The 16,825-nt window shown below is 55.5% G+C and overlaps 1 protein-coding gene across 2 annotated transcripts; it reads right to left on the minus strand.

Annotated features, from left to right (window-relative positions):
• Positions 1-3,130: 3,130 nt before the first annotated feature.
• UNC93B1 (unc-93 homolog B1, TLR signaling regulator) lies at positions 3,131-13,388 on the minus strand. Of its 2 annotated transcripts, none has more exons than XM_069565571.1 (11): positions 13,058-13,388; positions 12,769-12,910; positions 12,040-12,193; positions 9,220-9,381; positions 8,872-9,004; positions 8,434-8,527; positions 7,760-7,884; positions 7,187-7,369; positions 6,092-6,365; positions 4,852-4,970; positions 3,131-3,905 (listed from the first exon to the last, which is right to left on the minus strand). In XM_069565571.1, exons 1-11 carry the CDS (start codon positions 13,151-13,153, stop codon positions 3,570-3,572), a joined length of 1,818 nt encoding a protein of 605 aa, XP_069421672.1. In that variant the 5' UTR covers positions 13,154-13,388; the 3' UTR covers positions 3,131-3,569. The 2 variants fall into 2 exon arrangements, with proteins under 2 accessions (XP_069421672.1, XP_069421671.1); XM_069565570.1 differs by having other exon boundaries at positions 12,040-12,238; positions 13,058-13,382.
• Positions 13,389-16,825: the final 3,437 nt, after the last annotated feature.

Genomic DNA, 16,825 nt, shown 5'->3' on the forward strand with positions numbered 1-16,825 from the left:
GAATTCCATGGACTATGTATAGTCCATGGGGTTCCGAAGAATTGGACATGACTGAGTGACTTCCACTTTTCTGAATGTAAACTCTAATACCCTTTAAATAGCAACCTTTACTTTTGTATCCTGCTGATGCAGATCTGCCTCAGTTGCAGAATTTATCAAATTTTACTTTTTGGCCATGCCATATGGGATGCCGTAGCACATGGAATCTTAGTTCCCCCCCTAGAAAGCACAGAATCTTAATGACTGGACTGCCAGGGATGTCCCCAAACCAGTTTGTTTCTGATCCAGCATCTCTAGGTGACTCTAGAAGACTTTCAAGCTCTCTCATCTGCTATTGAGAAGATAGTTAAAATCTTACACTATAGAGTCTTGGAATCATATAGTTTTTAAAATTACCCAAGGGCAGATTGACGCAGAATCACAGAAGCCAAGACCATGATGCTGAGTCTGACTTTCCACTTTGGAGTCCAGACGACCACCCGGTCCCCTTATCCAGAGGTGACAGAGACATCAACATTGTACTTTATATCCAGACCTGGAGCTGCCAAGGGATGGAGCATCCACATCTGATGGCTTGATTAGGCGTCTCTGTAAGAGCTGGCCTGCTGGGGCTTGCTGCCATGACAGTTATCCTGCTTGTTCTGGGTGTGTGCGTGTGTGTTGCTTGTCATGGGTGTGGCCTGTTCCGTGTGTCTCTCTGTGGGTCTTGTCCATGTGCCAGGAGCAGTGACAGGGGGTGTGGAGTCTTCTGATGGGGAGCCTATCCCCCTGCAAGGCATGTCATTGAAAGTCATGCTCCCTCCCAGGTGGCTGCTCCGAATGCCTGGGCTCATCCCTGGAAATGACTTGGAACTGAGACCAGCTGTAGAACCATTGTCTTCGCCTCCCCTCGCTTGCCTGGCACACCCAGACGCCCACACTTTCCCAAACGATGCCCTGCCCTGCTTATGGCTCAAGCATCTTGTTGCCCAGCTCTGTCTGGAATTTGGCTGGAACCCTGCCAGGAGGTCAGCACATCTGCCGTCAGAGAACATTGCCTTCCGTGCTAGATGCTGCTGGGGAAAGGGGAGGACAGAGTGCCAGTCACCCCGCATGACCCCGTCTGGGGCTGCTCGTCATTGAAAGTCTGTATACGAGGCAGGCAGTTTTCAGCTCCTTCATCTGTGTGAGTCTAGAGGTCACCTGTTGGGGAGGCTGTGGAGAGGTGTGGGCCTTGCTACCCGCCATAAAGGCAGGATCCTCGAATCTGCCAAAAGCAGATGATGACTAGTTTACGCTGATTCAGAGCAGGGCCTGGAGCATCACAGAGCGTAGGTTTAATCTCCGCCCCCAGGCTGGAGCCAAAGATGCTTCAGTTCTCTGGACAAGGCAGGAGGGGGAGCCCAGGGTCCTACCAGGGCCTCCCTGTAGGTAACTCCGTGCCAGCCCTCTGCTAACACAAAGCTGCCCAAGCATTCCCTGGTCCTGAAACCCTCAGCGTCTCGGTAATTTTTTCACGGTGCTCCTAAGCCAAAGGAAATATCTAACTGTTCTATTTGTGAATTATTTAGGTCCAATCAATAAGTATGTATGTTTTAATAACTTAGAAAATATATTGAATAATACACAGCAATAGAAAGAAAAAAAATGGTATTTTTATTTCCTTCTCTAATAACCACCAAGCTTCCCTGGTAGCTCAGTGGTAAAGAATTCACCTACAATGTAGGAGACACATGTAGGAAACTCGGGTTCGATTCCTGGGTTGGGAAGATCTCCTGGAGAAAGAAATGGCAACCCACTCTAGTATTCTTAACTGCAAAATCCCATGGACAGAGGAGCCTGGTGGGCTACAGTCCTTGGGGTCGCACAAGAGTTGGATACCACGTAATGACTCGACAATAACCACCATGACTTACAAACTGGCTATGTGCACTGGCCAGCTTCTCAAACCTGGAATCAGATGGGACACCCCCAGTCTCATTTCTGGTTCCATGGTCATGTCCATTTTTTAATCTCGAAACCACAGGAAACCCACCTTCTCAAAGCTATGACATGAAAGGATTTGTGGTGTCATCTAACGCTGAAATTGTGAACTAACGGAACCTGTTAATTTGCTTAGAGCAGGGAGATGTCCACATTTTAGACAATTTAAAATATCCTCTGTGCCCTTGTGAGTCTCCTCCAGGCTCTGGGGACCTCGGTGCCACCACAGATACAGTTTACAGAGGAGGAAAGTGGCTCGGAGGGGCTGACCCCCTGTCTGAGCTCAAGAGCCTGGCTCCAGGGCTCGCTGAGGTTCCTGGAAACAAACTCAAGTGAGGGCTGCGGGAGGCAGAGGAGAGAGGGCCATAGTGGGTGGAAGAAGCTAGGAGACCAATGCTTAAGTGGGTGTGGATGAGGGTCTGGGAGGCTGCCAGGGGTGGATGTGGGGTGAGGAGGAATGCTCTGCCTCCAGCATTGCTGGTACCGATCTCCTGGGGTGCAGCTGGGGGCTCCAGGACCCTCCTGCGGTCCCCTTGCCTCTCCTCACAGTGGGATCTCAGTTCCCTCTCCCCACAGTGGTGGGCAACGTCGGGGGATAAGGGTGTGCCCCTCCCACCAGCATCTGCATCCCTCATGGACAGTCACAATGTAGGCTGTCACCCCGGAAGATCAGCAGCCAAGTTTAGCTGGGCTCAGACGTCAATGCCCCAGGCCCATACTGGACATGGGGTGACCCGCACATGGCTCAGAAATGGACTTGGCCCCAAAAGGAATCCCTTGGGGAGCTGTGGGCAGAAGCGGCCCAAGGGGTAAGGAAAGGACGGGGGTGGAGCAGGAGGGCTGGGGATGCTAGAGGAGGGGGCGGCGGGACCTGGGCTGCGGGACTCCATCCCCTCCTCTAGCCCAGTGAGGGGCTGGCTGAGGTCCCTACTGACGACCCCCAGGCGCCTCTTTGTCCTGAGTGGGTGGGGTGGAACTGGCAAAAGCTGGCGGCTGTGAGGAGCCGCAGTACCTCCAGGAGCGGGAACAGCCTGGTGAGCGGAGCTTAGGGGACCCTCCCTCCCCAATCTCAGTTCAAGGCAGGCGACCCCAGTGCCCCAGTCGGCTGGGTCACCCGGCCACACGCCCCGGGCCATCTCTGCTCACCCACGACACGCTTCCCAATCAGGACAATACAAAAATCTCTTTATTGCCCATTTTCTTAAAGTCGTCGTATATCTTGGCGGGCTGTGGGGACAGGATGTGCAAAGCAGGCGACACACCAACCGGCCCAGTCCTGGAGCCGGAGCTGGGGCGGGACTGCGGAGTCCCTGCCCCGGGGCTGGGGCCGGGGAGGGGGTCATGGAGAGCGGCCCCTAAGGTCGGAGGAGGGTTTCCGCTGGGCGGTCTCTTGAAGCCTGGGCCTGGCGGAGGGGTCTCGAGGACCCAGTCCGCCTTGGAAGAGGCTGCGGGGAGGATCCCAAGCTCCAGGTGGCCAGGCTCTGGGAGGGGCGTTCCTGAACCCGGGGCGGGGCGCGCAGAGGGTCCTGCCTGAAATTGGCGCGCGGAATCAGAGGGGTCCCGACCTGAGACGCGTTAAACCTAGGCCGGAGATCACGCTTGGCCTTTCACTGCTCCTCCGGCCCATCGCCTCCCTGCGCCTGTTCGTAGGGACAGGGCCGGCGGTAGAGACCGGCTGGTTCCGGGCCGGGTCGGGGCCACGCGGGCGGCGCCTCCTCCTCCGCGCAGTCCCCCCGGCCGCCGCCTCCGCAGCCGCCGCGCTCGCCCTCCGCGTCGCTCTCGTCCGAGTTGTCCTCCTCCAGGTAGCGGTAGCCGCGCACTTTGTGCTGGGGCCGCGGGATGCGGGGCTGGCGCGGGACCACGCCTCGCCGCAGCTTCTGCTCCATCCACAGGTACGAGGCGGCGGACGCCACCAGCGTCACCAGCAGCACCGTCAGCTTAGCCTGGGCCAACAGGGGTAGAATGCAGGGTCCCACGGCTGCCGGCCCGGCCCCTCGCCCGGATAGGCACGCAGCTCCTCGGCTGCCCTTCCCTCCTCCTGGGGGCCAGCCAAGCTCTGGGTACCGTGCTGCCGGCAAGGCCCAAACCCCAGCTCTGTCCTTTATGGCCACCCTACTTCTCATGGCCTCAGTTTCCCTTACTGTAATGATAATCCTTTTGCTTCCCTGGGTAGATGTGAAGGGAGGCTTGGGCCACCTTAACAGGGCTTAGATTACCCTGCCCCTTATGTGAGGACCATAAGTGACACTTGTTACAGGGTTTGACTGTAACAGGCAGTCAGACATAATTTTACAACATAAGGCAGTACATTCATGCATATTCACAGGCATACTCCCTGCTATTTCCTGTTCTATGTCATTAAAAAAAAAAAAAAAAAAGGTTGGCCAGGGACTTCCCTGATAGTCCAGTGGCTAAGATTGTGGTCCCAATGCAAGAGGCCCAGGTTCAATCCCTGGCCGGGGAACTAGGTCCCACATGCTCCAACTAAGATCCTGTGTGCTGCAACTAACACCCAGTGCAGCCAAATAAATACTTTTCTTTAATTGTTTTTAAAGTTGGCCAGGACCCTGGAGCGTCAAGAAGGGAGAGGGACCTTCAGCATCCAGCTCAGAGCCCAACATCTAGTGAGCAGGTGACCAAACAACCCACCAGGCAGCTGGGATGTGCCCGCAAGGAGAGGGCAAATTATGAACCCTTTCAGACACGGGTAAACTGAGGCTGGCAGGAGATGAAGCAGGAAGTGACGAGCCAGTGATGGGTGTGGGGCCAACTAGTGGGCTTTGCCCAGGGCCTGGCCCTTGGACAGACAATGCCTTTCAGGGTCTGTGAGGCCAGGGCGGGCACTCAAAAGTATCTGTTGTCTAGGGGTTGAGTAGGGACAGCCCTCACCTTCATGGGCAGGCTTGAGCCCAGGTAGACGGTGAAGATGGCCACAGCCTGCCACCAGTGATAGATGGTGAAGATGAAGTCTTGCCTTTCCTTGTCCTCGTACAGGATTCCCAGGAGCGCTGCAGACAGGGCAGGGCAGAGAGGGGGAGGGGCCAGGTGGGCCCAGAGCTGCGGACCTCCCTGCGGGGACCCCCAGATGCTCTGCACTGGTCCCAGCCCTTGGCAAGAGCGCGTAGAAAGCTGTTGTAAACCGGTCCCGGCCTGCCCCCTAGTGGTTCGTTGTTGTTCAGTCGCTCAGTTGTCTCCGACTCTGCGATCCCGTGGACTGCAGGACTTCCTTCACTATCTTCCGGAGTTTGCTGAAACTCCTGTCCATTGAGTCAGTGATGCTAACTAACCATTTCACCCTCCGTTGACCCCTTTTCCTTTTGCCTTCAATCTTTCCCAGCATCAGGGACTTTTCCAGTGAGTCCCCTAATGGACACACCCTGGTTATTTTTCTGGGATGCAATGGACCTGCTCTGGGGCACAGACCTTGATATGTTTCCAGTGTTCTGAAAACTATGCCAAGGTGGACCCTGCCCCCTAGTATGAAATAAGGCCTCCCCAGTGTTTTTTTTTTTTACATGGTCCCTAAGAGGTGTCCAATACTTTGGCCACCTGATGTGAAGAACTGACTCATTGGAAAAGACTCTGATGCTGGGACAGATTGAAGGTGGGAGGAGAAGGGGATGACAGAGGATGAGATGGTTGGATGGCACCATCGACTCAATGGACATGAGTCTGAGTAAACTCCGAGAGTTGGTGATAGACAGGGAAGCCTGGCGTGCTGCAGTTCATGGGGTCGCAAAAAGTCAGACACAACTGAGCAACTGAACTGAACTGAACTGAAGGGGTGTCCACAGAGCCCCATACTCAGCTCATGGAACCACACAATGTCACCCTGAATCCCATGCCTGCCCTGGTAGTCAACAGGATGTCCATGCAGGTGACTCCATACCCGCTTTGAGGGTGTCCACAGCCCCCATCTGTCCCTGCAGTGTCCATGGACTTCCCCCCGCCACCAAGAGTGTGCATAGGGATCCCCACCTGCCCCCAGCAAGTGCACAGGCCCCATGACAGCCCTCCAGGGTATCCATCGCCCCTAAGTCTGTCCCTGGGATGTCTGTGCTCCCCACAACTGCCTAGAGGAGCCCCTGGATCCTCTGTCCAGCTACCCAGGGCCCACGGCTATACTCACTGCTGATCCCAGTCTTGTTGAGGGCACTGCCCACACCCCAGAGCACGGCTACTGTGTAGAGGATCCAGATGTGCTGCAGGGTCCGGGGCTTGGGGGCCCAGAAGAAGAGGCTGAGAGTGAGCAGCAGGTGCAGTCCAGCCCCGGCCACCAGGGGCACTGGGCGCGGCAGCCACGGCCCCAGCAGGCCGAGAGCTGAGGAGGCCGAGGCGCCCAGGCTGTAAGCCACGAGGAGGTATGCCAGGCGTTCCAGCCCCACCGAGCACACGCCGTAGCCCTAGGGGGACAGGGGTGAGGTTGGTGGTCAGCTGGCCCAGGCTCTTTGACTCACGTCAGGCCACATCCTGCCCTCTCAACTGCCACCACAGGGCCAACTTCCTCCAAAGCCTGTGGGAAGGTTCCTTAGTGACAGACCATGAGAAAATGCTTGGACAGTGGCCCCAGACACCAAGGTTGGAACCCACGTGGAACCAAACACTTTCTGGGCACGATTCCGTCTCAACTGGAACTGCGTCATTAGACACTTCACAAATGAGGAAGCAGCCTGGGAGAGGTGAAAGCAACTTTCCCAAGGTGCACAGGGACTGAGGGAAAGAGGCAAAAGGAGACGGGGGGAAATATCCAGGCCTTCAATTGTCCATCGGTGTCTGCAGGGGGTTGGCTCCAGGACTCTCCGCGGACACCGTCTATGGATGCCTAAATCCCTTCTATAAAATGGGGCAGTGCTGTGGGCCCTCTGGATTCGTGAACGCGGAGGGCCAACAGTGTTTGTATTACACATACTTATAAATTCGAAATTTGAAAAGACCCTGATGCTGGGAAAGATTGAAGGCAGGAGAAGGGGACGACAGAGGAAGAAATGGTTGGATGGCATCACCGACTCAATGGGCATGAGTTTGGGTAAACTCCAGGAGTTGGCGATGGACAGGGAGGCCTGGCGTGCTGCAGTCTATGGGGTCACAAAGAGTCGGACACGGCTGAGCGACTGAACTGAACTGAACTGATAAATTCGAAACTTATTCGTTGTTTATCCGAAACTCAAATTTAACGGGATGTCGTGGACTTTATCTGGCTTTACCCTCTGCAGGCTGCACTTACCAGTGCGAGACCAGTGCAGGCAAAGAGCACCTCGAAGCCGCTGTAGATGAAAAAGGGCACGAGGTGGCGCAGGCGGAAGTCGCGCACGTGCTTGAAGGGCAGCTGGAAGATATTGCCCCAGCCCACACTGCGCAGGTCGATCTCCTCTGTGGGTCGGTATGCGGCTCCGCACAGGCCCAGCACCTGCGGGCCAGGCAGTGAGGGAGGGGGCGGGCAGCCGGGAGCCCTGGCCCCGCCCCTTGAACTCGGCCCCGCCCCAGCCCCTCCCCCGGCAAATCCCAGGACGTGCCTCCCGGCTTCGCCCCCAGGTTGAAGCCACATCTCGGACCCCCTCCAGGACCCTGTCTCCAGCTCGACCCGGATCTGGCCTGGACCCTCTCTTACTGGCCTCTGGCATTCCAACTCCTCTCTCAGTCCACAGGCATCGGCCACGCCTCCAAGCCTCAAGCCCAGTGCGTAGGCTCAGGTCCCCTCCCGAGGACTCAGCCCTGACTCCAGACTCAGACGAAGCCTCCTCTCTCCCCGCCAAGGGCCCCAGACCTGACCCCGCCACACCCCCACTCCAGGCCGCACCAGCAGCATAGCCAGGAAGGCCACCGCCATGAGCACGCTCTCCACCACAATGAGGTTTCGGCTCCGCGGTAGCGTTCGCAGAACGGTCTTGTTGAAGCCAAGGAGGATGCCCTGGCTGTTAGTGCCTGAGAAAGAGGAGGGTGCAGGGGCATCGTGAGGCAGGGAGCAGGGCACACTGGCGACTCAGCCATAAAGAAATGGAACCAAGGAGATGGGTGAGGGGAGGGTTAGAGGGGGTGGCTGAGGATCCGTGCCTGCAAAGGCAGGGTTCCTTTGGAAAGTACTTTGGAGGTGAGGGCCAAGAGGGCTGAAAGTACCTTTCCCTAGGTTGCCAGCCCACCTCCCACCTCCATACATCTCCCTGCATTGAGGATATACTTGCTCTTGAGAGATTCCACAGGCAGCCTCAGCCCAGATGGACCTCCTCTAGGCAGCCTTCCCTGATGCACCCTACCCTGACCCCAGGTTGAGTCAGATGACCTAAGGACAAGGCCCTTTGCTTTTCCCAATCACCAGAGTTGTGACGGCAGGCTCTCAGCTCTGGATCCTGTGAGCGAGGGCATCCTTTCTGCCCTTGAGGGCCCCCTTTCTGCCCTTGAGGGCCCAGTGTCTGCTGAGTGACTCAGCGGGGGAGGCAAGCAAACCTTAGGGAACCCACCCCCCTGAGCACTAACCGCAGTTCTGCACGTTGAACAGCGTGTGGTTCAGGTCATACAGGTAGTGGTTCAGGAAGTAGATCATGGGCAGCTGGGCGCAGGCGAAGCTCAGCTGTGGGCAGGAGGGTGGTGTGGGTCAGGTGCAGGGCATGGAACCAGATGGAGAGGACAGGCACCATCTGGGAGGGGTCTGGGCACAGCCTTGGGAGGACAGGGGCCCTCCCACTTCTAGGGGCCAGTCCAGTGGTGGGGGGTGCCCGATGCAGGAGGACTTCCTCCTGGTCAGCACCATGGACAGTGAGGTGATGAGGTCTCTGTCACTAGAGGTAAGCAAGCAAGGGTTGGCCTAAGAAAGGGCAGTGGACTAGCGGACTGGAAAGACTGTGGGATAGGCTGCAATATGTGATTCTGGGCCTGGAATAGCCTGCCCCCAGGTTCCCCAGGCATGGCACTCACATGGAAGAAGCTGTAGAAGATGGCTTGGAAGACCAGGAGGTAGGGTGCATGGGAGCCCCGTGGTGGGCGCTGCTGGGGGCCCTGCTCATCCTGCTCCTTGTAGTGGGAGTACTCATAGTATTTCTGGGCCATCCTGGACCGCAAAGGAGAGAAGGCTCTCCCCAGCCCTCCGTCAGCCAGATGCCTCACTCTCTGTACCCAGGCATATGTGTACCCAACCTGTGTCCCACCAATGGGGAAACTGAGGCCCAGAGGGCAACTAAGGCTGGCCTAAGGTCCCCCAGCTGAGGTGGGCAATACAGCTCTGTTGGGTCCCCAGTCTTCCACCCTGCTGTCCACCAGACTCACCTGGTGATGTAGTTGCCCATGGAGGCCCAAAGAGGCACAATGGCCATGCCCAGGGCCACGGCTGAGGGCACAAGCGTGTAGTAGCGCTCCCAGTAGTTGGTGGAGACAAAGAGGGCATAGATGCCCACAGCCAGGAACATCATCCACTTGGTGCCAAAAAACCTGCAAGTGGTAGGAAGGATGCTGGCACCACGAGCTACCCAGAGGGCTTCAGCCCCAAACCACAGGGGCCACAGCTCTGGGTCCCAGCTCCTGAGGCTGGCTGAGGTGGGGAGAGACCCCTGGCCCTGGAATCGAGGGACCTGAACTAGAGTCTCAGAGATACGGACTTGCTGGTGGCCTCAAGTGAGCCACTGTAACCACACAGATGTAATGTGCGCCGTGCCCCAGCTGCAAGCTTCTCACGGCCACTGCAGGGATAGAGGAGAGAAAGCGGGGAGAGGGTGTCAGGACACAGAGGCCCTCATCTGTGTTCTGGGCTGACTACTGAGGCCCTTCCTCTACCCACGTGCAGTGACTGCAGGACCCAAGCGAATGTCTAAGGAACTTGTCCCAGGAAACTGGGTGGAGGAAACTGAGGGCCACGGAGAGAACCCTGGCGCCCCGTCCCCTCTGCCCTTTGCCCTTTCAGTCCAGCCTGGTCAGTTGGGAAGCTTCCTCTTCACTGGCTCCTAGAACAACATCCTCACTGGCTCTTGGGAAAATGTCACACCACATTAGGAAGGGGTTGACAAATGACAGGATAAGGGACTATTCGGGGCTCGGAGGCTGATCAGGTTAGAAATCACCCCTCTCATCTTGGGATTAGCTTTGTTTTGGTTTTTGTTTGTTTTGAGTATTTGTGCTCATTATTTCCTTTCTTTTGAGTTTCTAGCAAGCTCAAAGTTCAGTGACTCTGGTTTTCTGATACAATTGCTTTCTCTTCTACAACAGGGTCTTCCTGGTTCTTTTTTTCTTCTTTTTTCATTGGAGTATACTTGCTCGTGAAGAGATTAAGAAGAGGTGGCCAGAATACACAGAACTATACAAAAAAGGTCTTAATGACCTAGATAACCATGATTGTGTGGTCACATCCCTAGGATCAAACTAGTCAATCCTAAAGGAAGTCAACCCTGAATATTCACTGAAAGGACTGATGCTGAAGCTGAAGCTCCAATACGTTAGCCACCTGATGTGAAAAAGCCAACTCATTGGAAAAGATCCTGGTGCTGGGAAAGATTGAAGGCAGGAGGAGAAGGGGACAACAGAGGATGAGATGGTTGGATGGCATCGCTGACCCAATGGACAGTTGTTTGAGTAAGCTTGGAGTTGGTGATGGATAGGGAAGCCTGACATGCTGCAGTCCACAGGGTCACAAAGAATCGGACACAACTGAGCGACTGCACTGAACTGAACTGCCATCTAATAAACAGACAGGCAGCCTCCTCTGATCTATTTGGGGAAGGGCACCGAAACTGCACCGTACACTCTGAAACTGCAAAAAAGTAAAAATACCAACACTCACTGCTGATGAGGCTGTGGTTTTATAAATGACACAGTCAGTGCTCAGGCAGGTGGTACAGTCCTTTGGAAAGTCCACCTGGGAGTATGGGGGTAGGGAAAGCATGGGGTTCCGAGTCACTCTGCCCGGGTTCAGACTTTCAGTCTGCACTTCTGCCGGTGGGAATGGGTTCAACCTCTTGGTCTCCCTGTGTCTAAGATTAGAGCATCCACCCTGGATTGTAGGGAATGCGATAGCTTATAAAGTGCCCAGCACAAAGGAAATGAAAGGAGGTCCCTGTGGATAATAGTGATGGGTTTCAAGAGCCATAAAGCCTTTTATATGTTTCTGACCTAGTCAGGGCAGTTCTGAAAGTTTATCCTAGGAGGTTTTCTTCCTCCTTCCTTCCTTCCTTTCTTTCTCAGCTTCTCTCTCTCCCTCACCACCTCTTTCTTTTTAGTTTTAAGACAAGGAAACAGCCCAGGAGCTGGGGGTGAGGAGGGGCGGGGGCGGGGGTTGCTTTTGTTTTGGAAAGACAGGGGAACAGATCCAGTGTGTGCACTGATCTCTAGGTCCCATCTGAACACTGATCTACCACCTGGTGGTTAGGTTCTGGTGGAGGGCCCGGTGACAGCCCCGGATGCCAGTAAGGCTCAGGTCTGGAGTAGACGTCCCCAGGGCACCTACCCAACCATGCCCTTCGCAGTGAGCAATGTCCCTCAACAATGCCACGCTGATGGGTCCTGGGGTGTGTCCCTGGGCTTTGCTAGCTGATCAGATTCTTTCCAGAAACTCCACAGCCCGGACCTCATAAGGTCATTGTGGCTCCAGGCCACAAAGCAGGGCACGAGAATGATGCCACGTGGGGTACGGGCAAGCTGAGGGAAGGAGCCAGAGCGAATTTCTGTTGCTTGAGACCCACGGAGGCTTCCCTGGTGGCTAAGAGGTTAAAATGTCTGCCTCCAATGCAGGAGACCCGGGTTCGATCCCTGGGTCGGGAAGATCCCCTGGAGAAGGAAATGGCAACCCACTCCAGTATTCTTGCCTGGAGAATCCCATGGATGGAGAAGCCTGGTAGGTTACAGTCCACGGGGCCACAAAGAGTCGGACACGACTGAGCGACTTCACCTTGAGACCCACAGTGTCTGGGGGCAAAGCTCGTGTTTCTTCCCCAAACCTGGGTTTCACCCCTTCTCTCTCATCCCTCCAGTTCAGCAAGTCCTCTCCCCATCCCCCAGGAACACCAGGGGAGCTGGAGACTCCGGTGTCCAACAGCCCTTGCACCCCTTCAAGGTTGGAGTGGGGGCAGCCCAGCCCTGGCAGGGACGGCCACGGTGCACCTGATGAGCACGGGCGTGTAGAGCAGGGCGGCGATGGGCGTCACGTTGATGCCCATCAGCATCTTGCTGTCGATGTCGGGCAGCCCCATGTTGCCGTACTTCACCTCGCGGTAGGTCTCATCATAGTGCAGGATCAGCTGCATCTGCAGGAGGCCTGGGGTGGGGGGCGGGGAGCGGGCATAGCGAGAGCCGCCTGGCTCTGGGGGCAGCCAAGCAGAGGTAGGAACGCAGAGCCGGGCGGGTAGCTCTAGGCACCAAAGGGATCCCTAACTCCAATGCCCAGGAGGGCAGCGGGGAGGCCCAGGCTGGTCGAGCGTCCCCCTGCCAGTGGCAACGACGGCGACTTGAATCTAGACCCCCCCCCTCCCCTGCGTCGCTCTGCAGGACTTTCGGACCCCAGCGCCCCCATGACCTGCCGCCCCCCACCCCGCCCCCAGGACGGCAGCAGACCCGCCCAGGGCTCCCAGCGCGCCGCCCACACGCTCTCGAGGGCCGAGGCTGTCCCCTCCCCCCCGCCGGGGACGCCCCACTGAGGGGGCGCCGCAGCTGCATCTGCCAGGGCGCAGATTGAGAAGTGAAAGAGGAAGGGAGGCCGAGGTTTCTCTTTCCTTGAGAAACTTCAGGTCCGCAGACGGAGCCGGAGGAGGGGAGGGGGGGAGCCCGCGGGCCGTGCCTCCTCGCCGGGCCCGGGGCCCAACACCCCGGCGGGGCGCGCCGCCGGCCACCTACCCAGGTAGACGCCGTAGGTGAGCATGCCGCCCGCGCTGGCCGCCAGCACGTTCTTGAGCACGCCGAGCCGCTTGCGGCGGTAGTAGCGGCGCTCCTCCTCCTCCTCGTTGTAGTTGGGGTACGCGCCCACCAGCTCGTCCAGCTGCGGGGCACCACGGCCGCTCGCAAAGGCGCTTCCCGGCCGCTCCCGCGTCCAGCCCCGCCGCCCCCGGCCCCCGGGGCCGCATCCCACTCCCGCCGGGGAGACCCAGGCCCTCCCGGTGCCCGCGCCATCCGCGTCCCTGCTCACCGGGGCCTCGGGCCCGTCGGGGACCCCGAGCCGGTCCTCATCGCCCTGCGGCCCTGCGGCCCCCGCCACCGGGTAGAGCGGCGGCTCCGCCTCCATGGCCCGACCCGCGGGAGGACTCGCCCGGGAGTCCGGCACTTCCTCCCGGCGCTGGGACCGGCCGCGCCCCGCCCCCGAGCCACCTCCTCCGCTAGGGGAGGCCCTGCGCGGCTGGGGGTGTGCCCGGCGTTTGTGTGTGTGTGTGTGTGTGTGTGTGTGTGTGTGTCTCTGTGTGTGTTTCTGTGTGTGTGTGTCCGTTGTGTCTGTCTCTATGTCTCTGTGTCTGCTTGTCTGTGTGTGTAGGGGAGCACCCACGTGCCCCTCAGTGGCCTCAGGGATGGGAGGTGCTAGTTCGAATCCCCACTCTGCCACTTCCCTGTGTTGTGACTGGAGATTAACTCCACTTCTCTGTGACTCTGTTTCCTCACCTGTAAACCAGGGATTAAAAAGCAGAGACATCACTGTCGATAAAGGTCTGTCTAGTCAAAGCTACGGTTTTTTCAATAGTCCTGAATGGATGTGAGAGTTGGACATAAAGAAGGCTGAGCAGGGAAGAATTGATGCTTCTGAACTCTGGTGTTGGAGAAGACTCCTGAGAGTCCCTTGGACTACAAGGAGATCAACCCAGTCAATCCTAAAGGAAATCAGTCCTGAATATTCACTGGAAGGGCTGATGCTGAAGTCGAAACTCCAATACTTTGGCCACCTGATGTGAAGAACTGACTCGTTAGAGAAGACCCTGATGCTGGGAAAGATTGAAGGCAGGAGGAGAAGGGGATGACAGAGGATGAGATGGTTGGATGGTATCACCAACTCGATGGACATGAGTTTGAGCAAGTTCCGGGAGTTGGTGTAAGACCAGGAAGCCTGGCGTGCTGCAATCCATGTGGTTGCAAAGAGTTGGACACTACTGAGCGACTGACAACAACAACAAACCAGGGGATACTCAGCTCAAAGGGCTATTTTGGGATTACTGGGGTAATGCAAAGGCTTAGGAAAGTGCCAGGCCCATAATAAGCTCCCCTCAGCCTTACCACTGTCATCCCTATCCCATCTCCAGGCCCCATCTGGTGTGTTTACAGGTCACCGAAGAGCCCCCCAAGGATTCCCCGGTGGCTCAGTTGGTAAAGAATCTTCCTGCAATGCAGGAGATGAGGGTTCAATCCTTGGGTCAGGAAAATCCCCTGGAATCTTGGCAATGCCAAGAAATGGCAACCCAATCCAGTATTCTTGCCTGGAAAATTCCATGGACAAAGGAGCCTGGTGGGCTACTGTCCATGGGGTCCCAAACAGTCGGACATGACTGAACGACTAACACTTCAAAGAGTCCCCACAGCACCCAGGAGAGGCTCCCAGCACAGGACTTGGCAGCCCACACCCACCTCCCGCTCACCCTGAGCTTCCTTTTGCAGAGTCATTGGGAGACAAAAGGTTGTGGAGGCTGCTGGACTGCAGCAGGGTGACCACCCCCAGCACCACACTGAAGCAGGGTTCAGAGCCTCCTGCCCACTTCTGACTGGACACTGGGTCCGGGGCTTCAGTGAGAGCCCAGGAAATTTCTGCTTTGCTGGAGGTGGTACTCCACAGCTCTGGGTATCTGCCTGGTTAGAAATACCTGGGAAGCTTTTAAAAATATTGGTTCCAGGATAGTCTCTGGTGTTGGGAAAACTGGATAACTACATGCTCAAAATGAAATTGGACCTCTCTCTGAAGGTACTCACAAAAATTAACTTGAAATGGATCAAAGACACCTTGTTGTTCAGTTGCTCAGTCACATCTGACTCTTTGCAACTCCATGGACTGCAGCACGCCAGGCTTCCCTGTCCATCACCATCTCCCAGAGTTTGCTCAAACTCATGTCCATTGAGTCGGTGATGCCATCCAACCATCTCATCCTCTGCCACCCTCTTCTCCTCTTGCCTTTAATCTTGCCCAGGATCAGGGTCTTTTCCAATGAGCCGACTCTTCACATCAAGTGGCCAAAGTATTGGAGTTTCCGCTTTAGCTCAGTCCTTCCAATGAATATTCAGGGTTGATTTCCTTTAGGATGAACTGGTTTGATTTCCTTGCTGTCCAAGGGACTCTCAAGAGTCTTCTCCAGCACCACAGTTCAAAGACATCAATTCTTTGGCTCTCAGCCTTTTTTTAATTGTCCAGCTCTCACATCCATACACGACTACTAGAAAAACCATAGCTTTGACTATATGGGTGTTTGTAGGCAAAGACGCATAATACCTAATAACCTAATACCTAATAAAACTCCTAGAAGAAAATGTAGTAGCTCCTGAGAGTCATGTACACACTTCTATATTCAAAATAGATAACCGACAAGGACCTATTGCATAGCACATGGAACTCTATTTAATGTTATATGCCAGCCTGGATGGGAGTGAGGTTGGGGGAGAAAAGATCCTGTGTAAGTGTGGCTGAGTCGCTTAGTTGCTCGCCTGAAGCTGCCACAACATTGTTAATCGGCTATATCCCCAATACAAAGCAAAAAGTTTAAAGCTTGAAAAAAAAATAGTAGTTTCTCAATATGGGTCTTGCAACGATGTCTCAGTTAAGACATCAAAAGCACAAACAACAAAAGAAAAAAAAATCAACAGGTAGGACTATATCAACTTAAAAGTTTCTACACCTGATGCAAAGAGCTGACTCATTAGAAAAGACCCTGATGCTGGGAAAGATTGAAGGCGGGAGGAGAAGCGGATAACAGAGGGTGAGATGGTTGGATGGCATCACCAACTCAATGGACAGGAGTTTTAGTAAGCTCTGGGAGTTGGTGATGGACAGGGAAGCTTGGCGTGCTGCAGTCCATGGGGTCACAAAGAGTCGGACATGACTGAGCGACTGAACTGAACTGAACACTGCAAAAGAAACAGTTAAAATAAAAAGGCACCCTATAGGACTACCTTGGTGATCCAGTGGTTAAGAATCCTCCTGCCAATGCAGGGGACACAGTCTTGGTCCCTGGTCCAGGAAGATTCCATGTGCTGAAGGGGCAGCGCCAGCACTGCTGAAACCTGTGCTTGCGCGCTCCAGAGCCCATGCTCCAAAATAAGAGAAGCCACCACAAGGAGAGGGCTTCCCTGGGGGCTCAGCTGGTGAAGAATCCTCCTGTGATGCGGGAGACCTGCGTTCGATCCCTGGTCAGGAAGATCCCCTGGAGAAGGGAAAGGCTACCCCCTCCAGTATTCTGGCCTGGAGAATTCCACGGACTATATAGCCCATGGGGTTGCAAAGAGTCAGACACGACTGAGCAACTTTCACTTTCACCATAAGGAGAGGCCTACGCACCATAACTCCCGCCCACTGCAACTAGAGAAAGCCCAGGCACAGCAACAAAGACCCAGCGCAGCCAAAAAATAAAATAATAAAGTAACATGGCAGATAGACGGGGAAACAGTGGAAACAGTGGCTGACTTTATTTTTCTGGGCTCAAAAATCACTGGGGATGGCGATTGCGGCCATGAAATTAAAAGACGCATGCTCCTTGGAAGGAAAGTTATGACCAACCTAGATAGCAGATTAAAAGCAGAGACATTACTTTGCTAACAAAGGTCTGTCTAGTCAAGGCTATGGTTTTTCCAATGGTCTTGTATGGATGTGAGAGTTGGACTATAAAGAAAGCTGAGTGCCGAAGAATTGATGCTTTTGAACTGTGGTGTTGGAGAAGACTCTTGAGAGTCCCTTGGACTGCAAGGAGATCCAACCAGTCCATCTTAAAGGAGA

Source organism: Ovis canadensis, chromosome 21 (genome assembly GCF_042477335.2).
Source record: "Ovis canadensis isolate MfBH-ARS-UI-01 breed Bighorn chromosome 21, ARS-UI_OviCan_v2, whole genome shotgun sequence".
NCBI lineage: Eukaryota > Metazoa > Chordata > Mammalia > Artiodactyla > Bovidae > Ovis > Ovis canadensis.

Bases quoted from the DNA above. Each gene is read 5' to 3' on its own strand.
- UNC93B1 (XM_069565570.1), bottom strand. From the start codon at position 13,153: ATGGAGGCGGAGCCGCCGCTCTACCCGGTGGCGGGGGCCGCAGGGCCG. The intron at 12,239-12,768 runs GTAGGTGGCCGG...GGCTGCCCCCAG, and splicing joins CACCTACGGCGTCTACCTGG to AGCCAGGCGGCTCTCGCTAT. The intron at 7,370-7,759 runs GTGCGGCCTGGA...CCTGGCCCGCAG, and splicing joins CCTTCCTGGCTATGCTGCTG to GTGCTGGGCCTGTGCGGAGC.